Source organism: Rhinopithecus bieti, unplaced genomic scaffold, assembly GCF_001698545.2.
Source record: "Rhinopithecus bieti isolate Rb0 unplaced genomic scaffold, ASM169854v2 scaffold_21412, whole genome shotgun sequence".
NCBI classification, from domain to species: Eukaryota; Metazoa; Chordata; class Mammalia; order Primates; family Cercopithecidae; genus Rhinopithecus; species Rhinopithecus bieti.
In genome coordinates, this window is record NW_016811643.1 from 2,055,833 (window position 1) to 2,076,493 (window position 20,661).

A 20,661-nucleotide genomic window follows, 5' to 3' on the forward strand; every position below is an offset into this window, starting at 1 on the left:
AATAAAAAAATAAAAAAATAAAAAATAGAAATAAAATAAAATAGTTTAATAGAGATGGGGTTTCACCATGTTGCCCAGGCTGGTCTCAGACTCCTGGCCTCAAGCAATCCTCCTGCCTCGGCCTTCCAAAGTGCTGGGATTACAGGCGTGAGCCACCGCACCCAGCCTCAAATCAATATTCTTCAATTATTTGTCCAGTATTTACTTGGTGGAGGGCACGGAGAAACAAATTTCAGTCATTCCCTCCTAATAAACAGCCTGTCCCAGGTGATACTTTCTGAGTGTCTACTGACTGAGATCATTGGTGCAGTCACGCCAGCAGTGTCTGCATCAGCAAGGACTCTTTTTTATGTTCACATAAGATCACTTGTTCCTGAGTAGATTACATGTTTACATGTCATTGACCACCCCATAATGTTTTAGTACCCCACGGCCATTCATAGGCTCCCCCGCCTCGTAATCTAGCTCTGACATAGAAGGAGACGTTTGGTCCGATCCTGTCCTGGCTCCCTGCCACCCCGCTTCAGGCTTCCTGAGGTTTGAGTGCAAGGAAGTGTGGATTGAGGGCCTGCGCAGTTACCTCCTGGACTGGTGAAACTTCCTGGATATGGTCATCCTGTCCCTGTACCTGGCAGCCTTCACACTGCGCCTCCTCCTGGCTGGGCTTGCCCACATGCACTGCCAGGACTGCCTCCCAAGCAACTGCCTGCTACCATTTCACCACGGCTGGTGAGTGTCCCTTCAACTCAGCCCTGAATCCCCCAGTTCTTCTTTCTTGGCTCTTGGCTTCCAGCCACAGCCCCCATTCCACCCGGCACAGAACGAAGCAAGTGGCACACTGAGGATCCTCAGTTCTTGGCTGAGGTGCTCTTCGCTGTCACCAGCATGCTCAGCTTTACCCACCTAGCCCACATTCTGCCGGCCCATGAGTCGCTGGGCACTCTGCAGATTTCCATCGGCAAGATGATCGATGACATGATCTGGTGCGTACCGGCCCTGCTCTGAGCTCTGCTCTGTAGACTCCACTTGACTTCCTTCCAAACCTCCCCAGCTCTTGGGTAACACAGAAATCCTTGACCTGCGTTCCTCCAGAGGCATGCGCACCAAAGACCCCTGAAACTACAGGCAAAGGGTAAATGTATATTTTTCTGCAGAGAGGGTCTACAACTTACATCTAATTCTCAAAGAGGCCCATGACCCCAGAAAAGATTACGAACCATAGATAGCAGAAAGAGCCCTTGGTTGGGAGTTCCAGTCCCAGTTCTGTCAGTCTCCATGACCCCTCTGTGGGCCTCAGTTTTCACATCATTAAGGAAAAAGCGATGGCACTGGACTTAGGTATCCCTTTGGGTCCTTTCCACTCGGCAGCTGCTCTTTGAACCCCTGACCTTATCTGGCCTTCTTGGTCCTTATCACCTAATCATGTCCAGCAAAACCTGGCCTCTCACCTAATCAGAGCCTATAGTTAATGCCTGCCTCCCTGGGAATCCCCAGCCTGAAGTAGGACTACAGTGAGTGTCCTTGGTGGGAAAAACCTTAGCTGCATCTATTAATATTAACAACTTTAGCTCAGCTTAGCTTGGGGTAGAACCTCCCACCCCACCCAGGATTCTTCTGGCCTCCCCGTGGCAGGCCAACTCATTCTCACACGTGGCTCTGACTCTTCTGATGATAACTCCTGTTCAGTGGGATTCTGACTCCCAGCTGTCCCTGTGTCATTCCTTTAGAATCTCAGCATCTCATTCCCTCCCTGAGAGACTGCTCCATCCTCAGCTTTGACTACTTGGACTTAGTACCCTTTATTCTTTTTTTCTTTTTTTTTTTTTTCCTGAGATGGAGTCTTACTCTGTCACCCAGGCTGGAGTGCAGTGGCGCAATCTCAGCTCACTGCACGCTCCGCCTCCCAGGTTCACGCCATTCTCCTGCCTCAACCTCCCGAGTAGCTGGGACTACAGGCCCCAGCCACCATGCCTGGCTAATTTTTTGTATTTTTAGTAGAAATGGGGTTTCACCATGTTAGCTAGGATGGTCTCGATCTCCTAACCTCATGATCCGCCCACCTCAGCCTCTCAAAGTGAGCCACTACGCCCAGCCTCTATTGTTAATAATAACCAAATTTGGCCAGGCACAATGGCTCACACCTGTAATCCTAGCACTTTGGGAGGCTGAGGTGGGTGTATCACTTGAGGTCAGGAGTTCAAAACAAGCCCGGCCAACATGGTGAAACCCAGTCTCTACTAAAAGTACAAAAATTAGCTGGGTGTAGTGGCACATGCGTGTAGTACCAGCTACTTGGGAGGCTGAGGCAGGAGAATCACTTGAACCCGAGATTGAGAGGTTGCAGTGAGCCAAGATGGCACCACTGCACTACAGCCTGGGTGACAGAGTGAGACTCCGTCTCAAAAATAAATAAATAAATAAATAACCTGCTGGACGCAGTGCCTCACGCCTGTAATCCCAGCACTTTGAGAAGCCAAGGCAGACAGATTACCTAAGGTTAGGAGTTCAAGACCAGCCTGGCCAACATGGTGAGACCTTGTCTCTACTAAAAATATAAAAAAATTAGCCGGGCATGGTGGCACACACCTGTAATCCCAGATATTCAGGAGGCTAAGGCAGGAGAATTGCTTGAGCCCGGGAGTCGGAGGTTGCAGTGAGCCGAAATCGTGCCACTGCACTCCAGCCTGGCCGACAGAGCAAGACTCTGTCTCAATAAATAAATAAATAACCAAATTGAATACTTGTTGAGCAAAGAGCCAGGGAGGACTTCATCCCTCTTCCCGGAGCCTGACTTCTCTCAAGGCAGAGACCTGCTCTGACCCTCCTGTGTCCCACCCCCTGCCAGGTTTATGTTCATCCTCATGATCATCCTGACCGCCTTCCTCTGTGGCCTCAACAACATCTACATGCCCTACCAGGAGATGGAGCAGCTGGGCAAGTATGCAGGGGCAGAGGCAGGATGGGAGGTGGAGAGCCTGGGACCTTGCAGCTTGGAGCCCTAGTGATCTCTCCTTTTTCCCTCCCTCCCTCATTTATTCACTCAACTAATTCTCTTGTTTGCTCACTCCCTCTTTGATTCTGTCACTCATTCTTTTGTTCATTTATACATTCATTACTTTACTCATTTTCTCCTCAAACTTTTTATTTTGAAAAATGTCAATCCTGTGAAAACTACAGTGGATACCCCTAAACCTTTCACCCAGCTTCACTAATTGTTAATGTTTTTTTTTTTTTTTTTTTTTTGAGACGGAGTCTCGCTCTGTCGCCCAGGCTGGAATGCAGTGGCCAGATCTCAGCTCACTGCAAGCTCCACCTCCCGGGTTTACGCCATTCTCCTGCCTCAGCCTCCCGAATAGCTGGGGCTACAGGCGCCCGCCACCTCGCCCGGCTAGTTTTTTGTATTTTTTAGTAGAGACGGGGTTTCACCGTGTTAGCCAGAATGGTCTCGATCTCCTGACCTCATGATCCGCCCGTCTCGGCCTCCCAAAGTGCTGGGATTACAGGCTTGAGCCACCGCGCCCGGCCACTAATTGTTAATGTTTTACCACACTTGCTTGATCTGTTGCTCCCTTTATTCTTTTTTTTTCCTGAAACACTTGAAAGGAAATTGTAAATACAATGACACTTCATCCCTAAACAGTTCAGGATGTGTTTTAAGAACATAACCACAAAAGCATTATCACACTAAAAAAATTTAACATCCATACCATTATATATGTATATATTTATATTTATATATATTAAATCTATAAATATATATATTTTTTGAGACAGAGTCTCACTCTGTTGCCCAGCTGGAGTGCAGTGGCTCAATCTCAGCTCATTGCAAACTCTGCCTCCCAGGTTCAAGTGATTCTCCTGCCTCACCCTCTTGAGTAGCTGGGATTACAGGCACACAACACCATGCCTGGCTAACTTTTGTATTTTTAGTAGAGACGGAGTTTCACCATGTTGGCCAGGCTAGTCTTGAACTCCTGACTTCATGATCCACACGCCTCGGCCTCCCAAAGTGCTAGGATTATAGGCGTGAGCCACCGCGCCCGGCTTCATGCCCTAATATTATTTACTATACAGTCATTATTGATATTTCCCCAGTTGCCTGGAAAAAAGTCTCTCTAGTTTTAAAAATCTGATATCCAATCTAGGATCACACGTTACATTTTGTTGTGATATCCTTTTAGCCTCCTTTAATCTCGAACACATCCCAACCTTCTCTTTGTCTTGCATGAAAAGTGTAGACCAAATTGGATTTATCTATTAATTATTGATTATGGCCGGGCACAGTGGCTCACGCCTGTAATCCCAGCATTTGGGAGGCCGAGGCGGGCGGATCATGAGGTCAGGAGATCAAGGCCACCCTGGCTAACACGGTGAAACCCTGTCTCTACTAAAAATACAAAAAAATTAGCCGGGCGTGGTGGCGGGCACCTGTAGTCCCAGCTACTCAGGAGGTTGAGGCAGGAGAATGGCGTGAACCCGGGAGGCGGAGCTTGCAGTGAGCAGAGATTGTGCCACTGCACTCCAGCCTGGGCCACAGAGTGAGACTCCGTCTCAAAAAAAAAAAATTATTGATCATAATTAGATTCAAGTTTAAGCAGTTTTGGCAAGAACATGACCTAGCTGATTGTGTGTACTTTCCACTGCATCACAGCAGAAGGTGCATGATGTCAGTGTGGCCCATTGGTGAGGCCCATTGCTCTAGCAAAGTCTTCATTGTAATGGTACCAGGGAAGCCCTTTTAGTAACAGGAAGCTATGTTGAGATGGTGTGACAACACTGCTCCCTCAAAAGCTTTCACCCAGTGGATTTAGCATCCATAGATGATTTTTACCTGAACTGGCTATTATAACAGTGGTTTCAAGATCGTGATTTTCTGCCTCTGTCATTTCTTCTACATTTATTCACTGGCATTCTTCTGTAAAGAAGTGCTTTCACCTACTTTCTTTTCTTTTTTTTTTTTTTTTGAGTCAGAGTCTCACTCTGTCACCCTGGCTGGAATGCAGTGTTGTGATCTTGGTTCACTGCAACCTCCACCTCCTGCTAGGTTCAAGCAATTCTCCTGCCTCAACCTCTTGAGTAGCTGGGATTACAGGCCTGTGCTGCCATGCCCGGCTAATTTTTGTATTTTTAGTGGAGACGGTGTTTCACCATGTTAGCCAGGATGGTCTTGAACTACTGACCTCAGGTGATCTCCCTTCCTTGGCCTCCCAAAGTGCTGGGATTACAGGCGTGAGCCACTGTGTCCAGCCTTTCCTCTTTTTTTGAATATCAGTATGGACTCAATATGATAATCCATTACAGTCATTATTCTTTTGGGTGTTCAATTCTTCCTAAATATGGCTAATAATTAATTGATATATTTGTGTATTCACTCATTTATTGTTCATTCACTCCCTTTATTTATTTATTTATTTATTTATTTATTTATTTATTTGAGATGGGGTCTTGCTCTGTTGCCTAGGCTAGAGTGCAGCGGCGTGATCTCGGTTCATTGTAGTCTCTGCCTTCCAGGTTCAAGCAATTCTCCCACCTCAGCCTCCTGAGTAGCTGGGATTACAGGCACACCACCACACCTGGCTAATTTTTGTATTTTTAGTAGAGACAGTGTTTCACCATGTTGGCCGGGCTGGTCCTGAACTCCTGACCTCAGGTCATCCACCCTCCTCGGCCTCCCAGAGTGCTGGGATTATAGGCGTGAGCCACCGTGCCCTGCCCACTCATTCACTTTAAAAATTTTTTTTTTCTTTTTTTTAGAGACAAGGTCTTGCTCTGTCACCCAGGCTAGAGTGCAATGGTGTGATCATGGCTCATTGAAGCCTCGACTTCCTAGCCTCAAGCCATCCTCCCACCTCAGCCTTCCTATTAGCTAGGACTATAGGCATGCACCACCACACTCAGCTAATTTTTTATCTTTTTGTTGAGATAGGGTCTTGCCATGTTGCCCAGGCTGTTCTCGAACTCCTGGCCTTAAGCGATCCTCTGGCCTCAACCTCCCAAAATGCTGAGATGACAGCATTTCACGATGTCATTGTGAGCCACAACACCCAGTCTCACTCACTTTTAAAATTCATTCACTTTCTTAGTCATTCAGTTGTGGTAGGTTTTTTGCTGTCGCTGAGTTCATACCTATTTACTGACACTTTCTTTTAGTAGGTTCTGTTTCCTGGTACTGGAAGCACAGGCAGGAGAAATGAACCAGACCCTTTGTCATAGAGAAGATAGCCATGTGCACAAATGAGCTCGATTTGCGACAACAAATGCTGTGAGAAAGGAGAGTGTATACTGAGGGTGCCCAGCAGAGGAAGCACCTTCCCCTGTCTTAGATGACCAGGGAAGGCAGGAAGAGAGAATCTGGACTTCATCTAGAAAGGTTACGGACTTCAGAGAAGACATAGGGCATTCTGAGCAGAGAGGGGACATGGGCCAAAGCAGGGAGGTATGTTTGGAGAATAGCAAGATGCCTCCCATGGTTGGCACATGGAGAGAACTTTGTGAAAGGAAGTGACAGAGGGTAGCTGGGCCCACATCAGAAGCTCAGGGAGGTCTTGGTGAGAAGCTTGGGCTTTCTCCAGGAGGCCAGGGAGCTCTAGGTGGCCTCCTAAGCAGCTGCCCAATCATAAATTCTTTGTGAGTGCAACTGCCTGATAGTTTTATTGATGATGCTAAAGGACCCACACTTGGTCAAGGCTCTCTCATGGTTCCAGTGTATATGGAAGCTGTGTTCAGACCTATGCTCTTACAAAGAATTCTTGTCCATAGCCTGGCTTCAGGCTGTTAGCTTAAAGGAACTGAGCTTACTGTGACTCTTAGTGCCAGGGACAGGAACTACTCATACCAGCCTGCTTTGTGGCTCCTGGTGACATCACTTCAGAGTGGCAAGGGAAGGCCAAGCCCTCCTGGGCTATTCATTCATGAGTGACTGCTACATAAGTCAAAAGTTTTTTGCTGTTGTTTTTTGAGACAGGGTCACACTGTGCCACCCAGGCCAGAGTGCAGTGGCACAGTCACAACTCACTGCAGCCTTGAACTCCTGGGCTCATGCTCTCCTTCCACCTCGGCCTCCCAAAGTGCTAGGATTATAGGCATGAGCCACCACACCCAGCCACAAATTTAAATTGTTGGTATAAGTAATATCCATCTTACCCCCTGCACCCCAGAACATAAGGCCATGAAGACAGGAACGTGCTTGTCTTGTCCACTGATGTATCCTCAGCACCTGTGACACTACCGTGTGCTCAGTAAATACTGGTTGACTGAAAGAAAGATTTGGAGCTCAGAAACAGCAAGTGTCTGTACTGGCCAAGGTGGTCCAAAGGGCTGCATGGAAGTGGGCACTCTTGGCCGCATCCTGGGGGTGGGAAGGAGTATGTGTGGGTGAGCTCAGGCTCTTCTCTCACCCCTCATTTTTTGTTCCTTACTTGGCCTGGCATGCCAGTTTCAATGAGACGTTCCAGTTTCCGTTCTGGACCATGTTCGGCATGGAAGAGCACAGCGTGGTAGACAGTTTCTGGTGCCTGAGTTTGTGGGCCGGGCCCTCTATGGCATCTTTACCATCGTCATGGTCATTGTGCTGCTCAACATGCTCATTGCTATGATCATCAACTCCTTCCAGAAGACTGAGGTGTGTAAACGGAGGCCAGTTTAGGCCAGGGAGCAGAAGGGAAAAAGGAATGGAGAGGAATAGGGTGCAAAGAGGCAAGACATGTGGCGTTGTGCTCTGCCTCTACTGTTGTCTTGCTTGTGGCTTTGGACAAGTTTTCCTCTGTAAAATGAGGGTCTTAGTGATGCTATTAGTATCTCCAGACACCAAGTCTAGTGCTGATTCCCCTTTAGGGTTGGGCAGAGGAGTGTGTTGTAGAGAAGAAAACGGGAACATGAGAGGGAGAGGGAAGGAAACGGATGTGTTAGGGTCTGCAGGCTGGAGAATAGGCTGGGCAGGAACTGGATGTCAGAAAGATGAAAGATAATGGTGGGGAGAGAGGAAATGGGGGACAGGCAGGAGAAATGCAGGGGACAGGGGAGGTCAGAGATAAGTATGGGAAGAAGAAAGAGGCTGGCTAGGATTATAGGCACACTGGAGAACCAAAGATGTGAGGAGTGGGGAAAGGAAAGTCTGAGTGGGCAGGAGGGCCATATGCTAACGTGGTCCTTGCACCACCCCCTGCTGCCTGGCTCCCGGGATGATGCTGACGTGGAGTGGAAGTTTGCTCGCTCCAAGATCTATCTGTCCTACTTCCGAGAGGGCCTGACACTGCCTGTGCCCTTCAACATCCTGCCCTCCCCGAAGGCTGTCTTCCACCTTCTCAGGTGATGACCTCAGAGCTCTCACTCCCCAGATCCCCAGCCCCTGCCCCCATTTCCCTGTCCTCTAACTGACTTCTTCCCACCATTGAAATCTCTCAGGATAATTTGCCAGTTCATTTGCTGTTGCTGTTCCTGCTGCAAAACCAAGAAGCCAGACTATCCCCTCATCCCTACTTTTGTGAGTACCTCCTTAGCTTGTTGCTGGTCACTCTGGTGTCAGGCCTTCACCTGTATTGTCTATACCATCCATTTGTCTGCATACTCCGGGCTTATCTATCTTTCTAGGCTATGTTCCCCAGAAAGCCTGTCTCAATTTCTACTCTCTCACGTGGCTTCCCTTTCCCTCTTCCTGGCTCTAGCCATTTCCTGAATTTCCAACCCTGTGTCATGCAGCCTAAACAGAAGTCCTTGCCACCCTCTTCCCAAGCTAGAAATACTCACTAAGCTCCAGACAGACCTTTTTGTCTTAAACTGGTCCGAGACATAGTTGAACATTTTTTTAAAAAACATTTTAAGAAGTCAAATAAATGTCCCACAAACAGGGCAGTTAGATGGCTGACAGTGGCCTGAGAGAGGAGGCCAAGAGACCAGCTATCCAAGGAGCTCCCCAGCCCAGTCTGGCCTGGCATGAAGGTGCCTTCCTAATTCAGGTACTGCCAGGTCTGTAGGGTGCTCTCCCCTCCTCACCATCAGCCTCCCAGCCCTCACCCACCCCTTCCTGGTCCTCTCACCGTCAGCCCTTCCCTAGCTTCTGGCCCCTGTCCTACCTTTCAGGTCCACACTGTGGGGTGGAGGCCAGGGGCTAGGTGGGTCAGGGACAGAAAAGTCTACACAGACTTTGCTTGGGCCTTTTTTGCCTGGGGGTGCGGGGGCATGGGCAGTGATCAGAGGAAGGTTGGAGGTAGAGAATCTCCCCCACCCTCTTGTCTTCCCATTCCAGGCCAATCCTGGGGCAGGGGCTGTGCCTGGGAAGGAACAGCATGGATCCTACTGCCTTCGCATCATCAAGGCCCTGGTACAGCGCTACATAGAGACCACCCGGCGTGAATTCGAGGAGACCCAGCAGAAAGGTTCGTTGCCCACCTCCAAGCCCTCCCCATTCCTCTTCCTTGCTCAGCTGGGATAAAGGACCCATACCCAGAGTCACATCCTCATTCCTGCATAATATGTGGCCCCATCCTGCCCTGCCCTTGGAAGGGCAACCTGCACAGCATGGCCCCTTGCACTCCATCACCCTCTGACCCATCCGGGCATTTATCCCACTCATTTCATGTAACTGCTCATTCCTGCCTTCAGGTGCATTCAGTTATTCTCCCATTTACTCCCTTACCCAGTCACTCATTCACCTCTTTCATTCACTCACTTACTGACTCATTCCACCAACATTCATCACTATGGCCTCTTTCGTTCCAGGCCCTGTCTTGGAGGGAGGGACGGGGCAGGGACACATGGGAAGCTTTCAGTCTGGTGAGGAAGAGAAACCATCACACTGGGCATTAAGTGCAGCTAAGAGAGACGCAAATTGCTATCGGTGCCTGAAGGGAGAAGGAGCCCGTCATTTTCAGAGGCTCATAAGAAGGCAGAAGGGGCCGGGCGCGGTGGCTCACCCCTGTAATCCTAGCACTTTGGGAGGCCGAGACGGGCGGATCACGAGGTCAGGAGATCGAGACCATTCTGGCTAACATGGTGAAACCCCGTCTCTACTAAAAACTACAAAAAAACTAGCCGGGCGAGGTGGCAGCACCTGTAGTCCCAGCTACTCAGGAGGCTGAGGCAGGAGAATGGCCTGAACCCGGGAGGTGGAGCTTGCAGTGAGCTGAGATCCGGCCACAGCACTCCAGCCTGGGTGACAGAGCGAGACTCCGTCTCAAGGCAGAAGGATAGAGTAGCAGAATGGACAAAGCGGGGAGGGATCTGAACTGGGCCCTGAAGGATGGGGTGAGTTGGCTGGCCATAGACTGGGGAGAGGGCAGGCGGGTGGACGCATGAATGTCTACCCAGTAACAGCTGTCCCCATGGCTTGTCATCCTTCTCTGACCCCCAGACTTCCCTTCTTTCCAGCTCCTCAGCTCCTCCCTCCCCACCCGATCGGATTCACCTGTCCCAGTTTCACCCATCCACCTGACCCCTAACCCACACACCCGTTCCTCACTTCTTCCAGTTCTCCCTCAGGAACTCCGGATAGGGCAACCCCTGGGATTCTGTAAAGGGTAAAAGGAGTACAGGGCAGGCTCATCCTCTGAAAGGCCCCCCGGTACTCCACCTCCTCTAGACCTGGGCAACAGACTCACAGAGCTGACCAAGACCATATCTCGACTGCAAAGCGAAGTAGCCTGTGTGCAGTGAACTCTGGTGGAGGGAGGCACACCCCGGCCTCCTGACAGTGCCAGCATCCTCAGTCACTGCATCACCTGAGTGCACAACAGCTTCCAGAACCTGGGGCCTCCCATCCCTGAGACCCTAGAGCTGACAGGGCCTGGGATTGTGGGGACCCAGGAATCATCAGGAACCGGGCTTCAGGACAGTGGAGGGGTGAGGACTCTGGCTTCTGGAGAGTCTGGCCCCCGCTCCCCAGCTCATGTGCTAGTGCATAGGGAGCAGGAAGCAGAGGGGGCTGGGGACCTGCCCCAGGGGGAGGATTCGGGGACTGAGGGGAGGTCCTGATACAGTGGAAGGCTCCCTTCTTCTGCTGCTGAGGGTGATAGCCTAGGAGGGTAAGGGTGGGGGGCCCCTTGGGAGGAGCCTGCGCTGCTTTTCTTGCTTCAGTAAAGTTTCTGTTCTGGATGTGAGAGTCCTCCGGGCTGTGTGAGAATCTCTGTCTCCCGATGTTTTGAGGTCCTCGCCCTTCTTTCCCCTGAAATGGACCCTTGTGGGAGCAGGACAGAGAGAAATGACTTGCTCTGTGGTCCCAAGTGTCTTGGGCTTAGGATCCTACTTTGAGTTTCCTCAGATCTTTCATGGACAGAGTTCTGGACCAGGAGGCAGGAGGCTGGGGAGATGGGAGGTCGGGGTTCAATGGGAACCCTCTGACCAGTTGCTTCCTTCCTTGTCTTTGCACTCCTCACCTCACAAGTGGGGCTGAGGAATCACCTGCCTGCTTTCCTGCCTTCATGGTTGTCGTGAGGACCCTCTAGCTGTTCTACCTTCTGGATTTGCAAGTTAGAGTGTGACACGAGTCTGCACAGGAGACTGTGTCTAGGAGTGACCAAGAAGTTACTATTATTATTATTTTTGAGACAGAGTCTCACTCTGTCACCCAGGCTGGAGTGCAGTGGTGTGATCTTGGCTTGCTGCAAGCTCCGTCTCATGGGTTCACTCCATTCTCCTGCCTCAGCCTCTGGAGGAGCTGGGACTACAGGTGTCCGCCACCTCACCCAGCTAATTTTTTTGTACTTTTAGTAGAGACACGGTTTCACCGTATTAACCAGACTGGTCTCAATCTCCTGACCTCCTGATCCGCCCACCTCGGCCTCCCAAAGTGCTGGGATTACAAGTGTGAGCCACCATGCCTGGCCCCAGGAAGTTATTTTTTTAGTCCCTCAGTCAGTCCCTCAGCCTAGCAAGGCCAGAGTGGGGCAGATGGTCTAGTCTCATGGAATAAACCAATCATAAAATTCCATGTCTCCACACTGCAATACCTTTTAATCAAGTGGCTACCTCAATAAAATTCCATGTCTCCACACTGCAACACCGTTCAATCAAGTGGCTGCCTCAGTACTTCCCTTGCTTGTCCCGGGAAGTCCCCACCACATAGCAGAGTTCCCTCGGCCCTGCCATGGCCTCCCCAGCCCCACATCCTGGTTGGGGAGAAGGCTGCTAGGGCTGGGTCTGGAACCACGTTCTTGCTTCTCAAGGCTGTTGGAGGCGCCTCTTCTTCATATGAAGGTCACGCGTTCCCAGGGCTCCTAAGTGGCAGATGTTGGACTTTCAGGGCCCAACCCCTGAGAGCTGGAACTCCCCAGGGGCCGAGAGCAGGGTCTTCCAGGGGGGCAGAGAGGAGGCCCCCTCAGATTGTGACTGGCTGCACCCCTGCTGGAGGGAGAAGAAAAGGAAGGGGTCAGCAGGGTGAGTGGGAGTCAAAGCAGCTGAGGGAGGATGGAAGAGCGACTCACCTGGTGCAGACACACAGCCCCGCCTCTTCTCCCCTGCAACAGACAGCAGAGTGAGGCCTCCATGTCGACAGACTCACACCCAAACTGCCCTGCCCATCAGGCCCTGGCAGGGCCATTTCCCCTCTCAATCTATCTTTCCCGTCACCTAAAGGGAAACTTCTGACTTCCCTTCCTCCTCTGTCCTCCAGGAAGTTTTTCCAGATTGCGTTTCCATCCCTCTTCCCACCCAAGACCCAGTCACTCTTCCATCTGTCCCTGCCTCAGCACTTGGGAGTGGCACATACATGCCCTATCAGCCTCATCAAGCCCAGGGCCCTCTGAGACCTGAAGCAGTCCCCCTGGCTCTTTCTGCTGCTTGCTGATCTCCTTAACCAGGTTATTTTGGTCTATTAGACTGTGTAGCAGATGGACCCTTTTGAGGACATATAGAATCATCTGAGAATGTTCACAAATCTGGAAAACACTTATAGGACCCAAAAAAACCCGAGTCACAGATGACATTAACTCCAGCTGACTTCCAGCCCTCAATTCACCTTTAACCAAGTAGGTCTCCCGAAGGCCCTGGGGATTATTGTGTAGGGACATTCTGGCTTATTTCACCCACACTGCCAGTCCTGCTTCCTCCATGCACAGCTCACCACCCAGATAGGCGCAGTTAAAGTGGCTGCAGGTCTGATTATAGCTCCAGAGAGTCACCAGGCTCTGGGCTCCATCCTGAGAGAATCTGGTGACCAAGAAGACTTCATGGGGGGGAATCAGCACCTCGTGCTCCTTGGGAAAGACAGAGAAGGCCTGGATAGGGGCCCCAAAGCAAGTCATTAGAGAGAAGAGGGTGGCATTACCAAATCTGCGGGCCACTGCCTTCTCCAGGGAGCTGGAGGCAAACTGGCCTAAGCGGACAGAGTCCCACAGCCTTTTGGGTTCAAAGCGAAGGCTGCCCACACCTCGGAACACCACCTCCCCAGGCCCCGTGCTGCAGCCCCCACTGCCTCGCAGCAGCTGCAGGGCCCGGATCAGGTAGAAATGCAGGGCCTTGAAGGGAAAGTGCCTCATGTAGAGCTCCCGGGAGCCTCCGCCTGTCCGCACAGCCTGATTCAACTCCCAGTACAAGGTGTTAGATGAGTTGGTGTAGACCATAATGGCTATTCCATTCTGGGCTTTGAAGCCGGGGGGTAAGGTGAGCCCTCGATGCCTGTCCTCCCAGGCCTCCTGGGCTGCCTCCCAGGATTCCTGCAGCAGGGCATGGTGGGCCATTTCCGCCTTTAGCAGGGGGTCTGCCTTCTCCTCCATCTCCTCTGCACAACCCACATAGGCATCGTCAAAGGTGTCTGGAGCCAGGCCCAGGGGCAGGATGGGAACAGCCTGGGCCTGTGGAGGAAGGAAGAGAGGTGCCACACCGAAAAGAGCATAAGTTGAGAGCACTGGACACGGGTCCTGGGGGCAAACCCATCCAGAAACACAGAATCTCATTTCTATCCCCAAATATCAGGTATATGCAATTTGGCAAGGACCCAATAAGAGGCTTAAATAGCACAGGCACTGGAGTCAGACAGACACGGGCTGAAATCTTTTTTTTTTTTTTTTTTTTTTTTTTTGAGACAGAGTCTTGCTCTGTCGCCCAGGCTGGAGTTCAGTGGTGAGATCTCGGCTCACTGCAAGCTCCGCCTCCCAGGTTGGAGTGATTCTCCCACCTCAGCCTCCCAAGTAACTGGGATTACCTGTGCATGCCACCATGGTTGGCTAATTTGTTTTTGTTTTGTTTTTTTGAGACGAAGTCTCACTCTGTTGCCTAGGCTGGAGTACAATGGCACGATCTTGGCTCACTGCAACCCTGCCTTGGGTTCAAGCAATTCTCCTGTCTCAGCCTCCTGAGTAGCTAGGATTACAGGTGTGCAATACCACACCCAGCTAATTTTTTGTATTTTTGGTAGAGACGGGGTTTCACCATGTAGGTCAGGCTGGTCTCGAACTCCTGACCTCAAGTAATCCACCAGCCTCAGCCTCCCAAAGTGCTGGGATTACAGGCGTGAGCCACCGCGCCCAGCCTGAAATCTTGACTTTACCACCTGTTAGCTGTGAGATCTTGGGCAAGTGTCATAACTTTTCTGGACTTGAGGATACTTCCAACCTCACAGTTATTATGAAGACAGCATAAAGAGCATTACTTCTGTACAACCTAAAAAGGGTCATCCTGTCATTAGAAAGGTTCCTGCGGTCGGTGGGAGGTGGGACTAGATGACTACCAAGCACTTTTCTGGCTGTAAGATCTAGCAAGCAGGTGATGTGTAAATACTACACACAGCAAGTGTCCAGCTACCTGACCCCCAGCCCCGTTCTCCTCAGGCTCTCTTTCCCTCTCATCTAGCAGGAAGCCCTTGCAGGTAGGTGCTCAGCCACCACACCAAATCACTGTCAGCTCTGAGACGCCTGCGTCCTCCCCTGCTCTGTACCCACATTTGGCGTAGGGGTGGTGGGGAGGCCAAGCCTTGGTTGGGAGAGGCTGCCAGGACTGCAGCACGCAGGTAACCCAAGGAGGCTTTGCCGGACTGTGCCTGCGCTGGGAGATGAGAGGTGGGGAGGAGAATGTTGGAGGCATCCAGAGAGGAATGGAGGTGGGGGTTCTAGGAGACAGAATGGGAACCTGGGGCTCCCTGCAGAGATGGAGGTTCCTGAGAGGAAGAGAGTTAAGAGTGGAATCCTAGGGAAGAGTCCCTGGGAGAGGGCTGTGAGGAGTCAGCCCCCAGTCCACTTCCTCAGGGTCTGCCCCCCAGTGTCCCCCTTGGGGACAGGAGATGGTTCCTGGAGTTACCTGCCAGGTGTGGAGGCCGAAGCAGCCGAGGGCCATCATCAATGACGCCAGTGCCATCCCTGGAGGAGACGTGAGGGCCAGGGGTCCGGGTGAGGGCGGGACCAGTGGCGCTGGAGTCCTGGTTTCGAGGGGGCTCGAGGGAGATCTGGACCCTGTCTCCAGGCGCACGGGATCCGGAGTCCAGGATTAGGGCCCTGGCGGGGCGTGGGCGGGGCCGGGAGCGTGGGCGGGGCCTGGAGTTTATTGTCCGGCCCCCGCTCCGAGTCTCCACTCCAGACTCCCGACGCCCCTTCCTCAGAGTCCCCAGTCCCGGGACTTTTCTGAGACAGTAAAAGCGGGGCCGCAGTTTGGTTCCGCCAGAGAGGAGAGGGCCGGGGGCGGAGGACCCACCTGAAGGTTGCTGAGGCCGCGAGCGGGAGGTAGAGCCGAGGGCTCGGGCGGGGGCTGCGCTGTCCCCAGAGTCCGGCTGAAAGCAAGGTTCCCGAGGCTAGCTAGAGCCCCCGCGCTGGTAACCCGACACCCCTTTCCCAGCGCCGCATGCGGGGCCGGGAGCGGCCGCGGCAGGGCAGGGCCTGAGAGGCAACTCCCCTCCTCCAGGACTGCGGGGTCTTTCTGCGGGACCCTCTTTGGCTGTGAGGGGGAAGAAGCTTGTGAGACTTGGCCTCTCCCTCAGGCGGGCCCTGACCCGGTCGGCCCCTGGCCCCCAGACGACCAGGCCAGGGGGCCCCGCGGAGGTCCCGCCAGCCAAAAGGTCGCCCCTGGAGCACTCTCAATTGCAGAGTTTGCATTTGGCCCACACCTTGGGCCACGTGCTCCAGCATCTGAGCAGCGCCCACTCCCTCCCTGCTCTGGGCCCTCTCCCCATACCCCTTCAGTGGGGTTGGGCCAGAGACAGAGCCCTTGGTCGCAAATCCACAGGATCCAGGCTCGCCCCTCCCCCAGACCGCTTTCGGGGCCGCTCAGACTCAGGTGACCCATGTTTGTAGATACTGGCCTTTCCCCCACCTCCTCTGGGCTTATCTATAAATAACCTGACTCTGAGTTTTGGATGCCGCGTCAGAGGCCATGGGGGAAGGGGCCAGTGGAGGAATTCGTAGCTCAAGGAAGAGCTCCCCAGCAGCCTGAGCCAGGAGGAGGGGGGATGTCACCCCTCCTTCCCCCAGCGGCCGGAGGGTCGCTGAAAGCTAGGATTTCTGAGGGTTCCGAAAGCTAGGATTTGGAAATGCTGCCTGCTGGAGCTGAGGTAGGCACGAAAGGTTAGAGCTACCCAAAGGACTCCATCATGGTCTGGCTCATTAATTTCCCCCATCCCTGTCCCCTCATCCCCTCAGACTGTCAAATAAAAAGTTTCCTCCACCTAGAATCCTGCTGTCTCCCAGAATCCTTTCTGTAGACCAAACGGGAAGACATACTGTGGGTCCAGTCGTGGAGGAGGGTGGGGAGGGAGGTGCTTCTAAGTGCTTGTTAGAAAAACAGCTCCAGGCAGGGCGCGGTTACTCACTCCTGTAATCCTAGCACTTTGGGAGGCTGAGGCGGGAGGATCACGAGGTTAGGAGTTCGAGACCTGCCTGGCCAACATGGTGAAACCCCGTCTCTACTAAAAATACAAAAATTAGCCGGGCATGGGTGGCGGGTACCTGTAATCCAAGCTACTCCGGAGGCTGAGTCAGGAGAATCGCTTAAAACCAGAAGGTGGAGATGGCAGTGAGCTGAGATGGAGCCACTGCACTCCAGCCTGGGCGAAATGCCAAAAAGAAAGAGAGAGATAGAGAGAAAGAAAGAGAAAGAAGTTGCCTGGGCTAGAGGCAAAACAAGAAAGAGAGAGAGAGAGAAAGAGAAAGAAAGAGATGTTGCCTACATATCCTGCCTGCCCTGCTCTCTGGAGGAAGCTGAGCGTTTGCAGTTGCTTGAAGAGAAGATACTACCTGGGGACAGCTTGGCCTGCTGGGACAGCCCCTGAGACCAGATCTACTGGGATCACTGCTTTGTCCCTCTCCACTCTCTGGCTTTGGGGGATTGCTTCTCCCATCCCAGGACCTAGAACCCAAAATAAGGCCCCAAGAGATGGACTCAAATCTAGTCACTGGGGGCCAGGCACGGTGGCTCACACCTGTAATCCCAGCACTTGGGGAGGCTGAGGCGGGCAGATCCCGAGGTCAAGAGTTTGAGACCATCCTGGCCAACATGGTGAAACCCCATCTCTATTAAAAATACAAAAATTAGCCTGGCATGGTGGCGGGCGCCTGTAGTGCCAGCTACTCAGGAGGCTGAGGCAGGAGAATTGCTTGAACCCGGGAGGCAGAGGTTGCAGTGAGCCGAGATTGCACCACTGCACTCCAGCCTGGCGACAGAGCGAGACTCCATCTCAAAAAATAAAAAACAAAAAAACAACAAAAAAAATCCAGTCATTGGCAGGGATCCTAAGTGTAGCAGAAAGAAGTCTTCCAAGATCACCTGGCGAGTCAGAGCTGGAACTGGGACCCAGAATCCAGCCTCCTTAGTTTGAATCTCTCCTGGCACCTTAGCTAAGTCTCAGTGTTCACGTGAAAGGTACAAAATCTAAGGAGATGCTCTCTGAAGCTGAGGTGCTGAAGCTTCCTCCTCTCTTCCTCCTCCTTGACTGACCAGAGTACAGGACCATAGCCAGTGAGGAGGCAGTTGTCTCACCCTGGATCCCTAGTGCTTCAGTCCACCTCCTATCTGGCTTCAGGGATTCTCTTTTTTGTAGGACGAACACTGGGCAGGTCAGACTGAGCAGAGGCTGGTGTTCCTGAGCCCTGAGGAGACATCCAGAAATAGATGGGGGAGTGTCGTGTTTCTGAGCAGCTGTGTGGGGGAGGTGCAAGGGGTGGGGATTGACAATATCAAAAAGAAACTTGTCCTCCCCTCTCCTGGTGGACATGGTGGAGACCAGCAGCAGCTTCCCCACCCAGGACAAGGCCTAGGTAAGGAGTGCACCACTCTCTTCCTGGGTGCTGGGCAGGAAAAGTGGTTTTGAGGTGAAGTTTGGGAGATGAATGGTGGAATTTTGGGAGTCATGAGAACAAGTTTCCAGGAAACTTTGATGAAGTTTGGGATACCTAGGAAGGTTGGAGGCCATGGGAAGTTTGAGATTCCTGTGAGGAGATTTGGGGTCACATTCCCAGGAGGGTATGTTCAGCAAGGGCCTGGATGACGAACTGATGAAAGAATGGCCCCAAGAGGGATGAGAGGGAGGACAGAATGGCAACTCCCTTGGGCTAGAAAAGGAATTACTCAGCATCCCCAGCTCTTTGGGCCCATGCCCACCCCGTCCCTCCGGCTCCCACTACATCTCCCCTGACACTGGTCACCAAGGCCAGCCACCCACCTGCTTTGCAGTGGTCTACGCTGTTAGCTGAGCTGAGAAAGTTCCTCAGACTCTCAGCAAACATGCTGAGGCCTACCCAGTGCCTGGTCTTGGCATACATGCTCCCTCAAGGAATTTACTGGCCAGGAGAGGAGCCAGGCACATATAAGGGCAGCACAGTGTGATAAGGACAGTGACAGAGGACAGCACTGGGTGATATGGGAGCCCAGAGGAGTCAGAGGGCTTCCTGGAGGAGGTGACTCCCCGGGTTAAGCCTTGAAGAGTGGGTAGCCAGAAGAAGGGTGTCCCAAGGAGAGGGGACAATGTGTGCAGAACCACAGGGAGGGTAACCATGGAGTCCCACCTGCGACTTTGTTCTGCACTACAGAAGCCAAGCAGGAGTGGCAGGTGCGAGCTGCAGAGGGCGTAGAGGGCCAGGATAAGGATGGTGGCCTCTGTTTTGAGGGTATGGAGGGATGTTTTGTTTGTTTGTCTGTTTGTTTGCTTTTTTTTTCTAGATGTGTTCTTATCTCTTCCCTCATAATTTTTGTCTCTGCATTTTTCCTCTATATTTTGAGATATTTCTTCCAGTCAGTTTTGGCACAGAGGGCTTTTAAGCACATAAGGAACATGAGCAGTTTAGAAACATCGCTCTCCCTGGACAGGCACGTTAGTGGGGCTGACTGTGGAGGGGAGATCAGCAGGGAGGCACAGGCAAGCCTGAGCCAGGGCAGGGAGTGCGGATGTTGAAGGGAAGGAGAATCTAGGATGGACCCCTATCTCACCCAGCGTTAGTTTGCAACTATTTGAATGTTTGACGAATGATTGACTGAATGGACACCCAGGGGACCATCATGGATGACTGGGTGAATAACGGGGATGGTTTATCATGTGAGACTTGCCATGGCAAATTAACAGGAGCCACCCTGAGCTAGATTAAGCCTAAAGAGGATTTTATCACAAGGATACCATGGTATCTCATGGAACCCAAGGACCAGATGCAAAGAGACTCTAGAAAGCCAAGGAGGAGTGCGGCTCCACCTGACCTCTGGCTTCAACCATCAAGCAGCTCGCCCTCTGCCTTTCAGCCTTACTCTTTCCCTTGCTCTGGGGATCTCATCTCTTCCCTGATTTCAATCACCTGTGACTCTCATGTCTCCTTGATTGTCCATTCTGCTACCTCTTGGACATCTGCTTCAGGGAGTTCACATTTCCCAAAGTGAACTCACCATTTCCCCTCCAAACCTGATCATTAATTCAATACATTTTTATTGAGCATCTGCTTTGTAATGGGACTACAATAATGAGCAAAATGAGCTTTTCAAGTCTCCTCTGGTATAACATTGTGCCTACAGTAACAATAAGGCATTGTGAACTTAAACATGTGTGAAGAGGGTACATCTCACATTAAATGTTCTTGCTACATGAAAACCAAAACCAAAACAAAAGTAAATAAAACTAAAAACAGGCCAGGTGCGGTGGCTCATGCCTGTAATCCCAGCACTTTGGGAGGCTGAGGTGGGTAGATCACCTGAGGTTGGGCGTTCAAGACCAGCCTGACCAACATGGAGAAACCCCATTTCTACTAAAAATGTAAAATTAGCCAGGCGTGATGGCGCGTGCCTGTAATCGCCAACTACTTGGGAGACTGAGACAGGAGAATTGCTTGAACCCGGGAGGCAAAGTTTGCAGTGAGCTGAGATCATGCCATTGCACTCCAGCCTGGGCAACAAGAGCAAAATTCTGTCTCAAAAAACAAAACAAGGCCGGGCGCGGTGGCTCAAGCCTGTAATCCCAGCACTTTGGGAGGCCGAGACGGGCGGATCACAAGGTCAGGAGATCGAGACCATCCTGGCTAACACGGTGAAACCCTGTCTCTACTAAAAATGCAAAAAAATTAGCCGGGCGTGGCGGCGAGCACTTGTAGTCCCAGCTGCTTGGGAGGCTGAGGCAGGAGAATGGCGTAAACCCGGGAGGCGGAGCTTGCAGTGAGCTGAGATCCAGCCACTGCACTCCAGCCTGGGCGACAGAGCGAGACTCCGTCTCAAAAAAAAAAAAAAAGGCCGGGCGCGGTGGCTCACGCCTGAAACCCCAGCCCTTTGGAAGGC

At 51.9% G+C, this 20,661-nt stretch overlaps 3 protein-coding genes across 12 annotated transcripts in view; 2 read left to right on the forward strand and 1 right to left on the reverse strand.

The window, feature by feature from the left end:
• The window catches only part of XNDC1N (XRCC1 N-terminal domain containing 1, N-terminal like), a 52,205-nt gene extending 41,237 nt beyond the window's left edge, over nt 1–10,968 (forward strand). Inside the window, 10 exon segments of the mRNA XM_017894338.1 lie at nt 528–688; nt 690–729; nt 821–983; nt 2,846–2,938; nt 7,436–7,500; nt 7,503–7,620; nt 8,179–8,307; nt 8,404–8,482; nt 9,245–9,374; nt 10,577–10,968. Coding sequence (XP_017749827.1) covers nt 528–688; nt 690–729; nt 821–983; nt 2,846–2,938; nt 7,436–7,500; nt 7,503–7,620; nt 8,179–8,307; nt 8,404–8,482; nt 9,245–9,374; nt 10,577–10,968 — 1,370 coding nt within the window.
• Nucleotides 10,969–11,921: 953 nt separating this feature from the next.
• On the reverse strand, nt 11,922–15,743 carry ART5 (ADP-ribosyltransferase 5). Of its 7 annotated transcripts, none has more exons than XM_017894389.1 (5): nt 15,616–15,702; nt 15,226–15,419; nt 13,055–13,784; nt 12,417–12,449; nt 11,922–12,209 (listed from the first exon to the last, which is right to left on the reverse strand). In XM_017894389.1, the coding sequence occupies exons 2-5, from the start codon at nt 15,280–15,282 to the stop codon at nt 12,154–12,156; spliced, it is 876 nt and encodes a 291-aa protein (XP_017749878.1). In that variant the 5' UTR covers nt 15,283–15,419; nt 15,616–15,702; the 3' UTR covers nt 11,922–12,153. The 7 variants fall into 7 exon arrangements, 5 of the variants coding, with proteins under 5 accessions (XP_017749878.1, XP_017749881.1, XP_017749880.1 ...); XM_017894390.1 differs by having other exon boundaries at nt 11,930–12,209; nt 15,226–15,284; nt 15,616–15,743; XM_017894392.1 differs by lacking the exon at nt 15,616–15,702 and having other exon boundaries at nt 11,928–12,333; nt 15,226–15,524.
• Nucleotides 15,744–18,096: 2,353 nt separating this feature from the next.
• The window catches only part of ART1 (ADP-ribosyltransferase 1), a 13,825-nt gene continuing 11,260 nt past the window's right edge, over nt 18,097–20,661 (forward strand). For 3 of the 4 annotated variants that reach the window (XM_017894387.1, XM_017894388.1, XM_017894386.1), the window contains exon 1: nt 18,101–18,170. The gene's annotated coding sequence lies outside the window, so the exon portion shown is untranslated. Of the gene's footprint in view, nt 18,171–20,661 lie in introns of all 4 variants that reach the window. The other variant, XM_017894385.1, reaches the window with a different exon arrangement.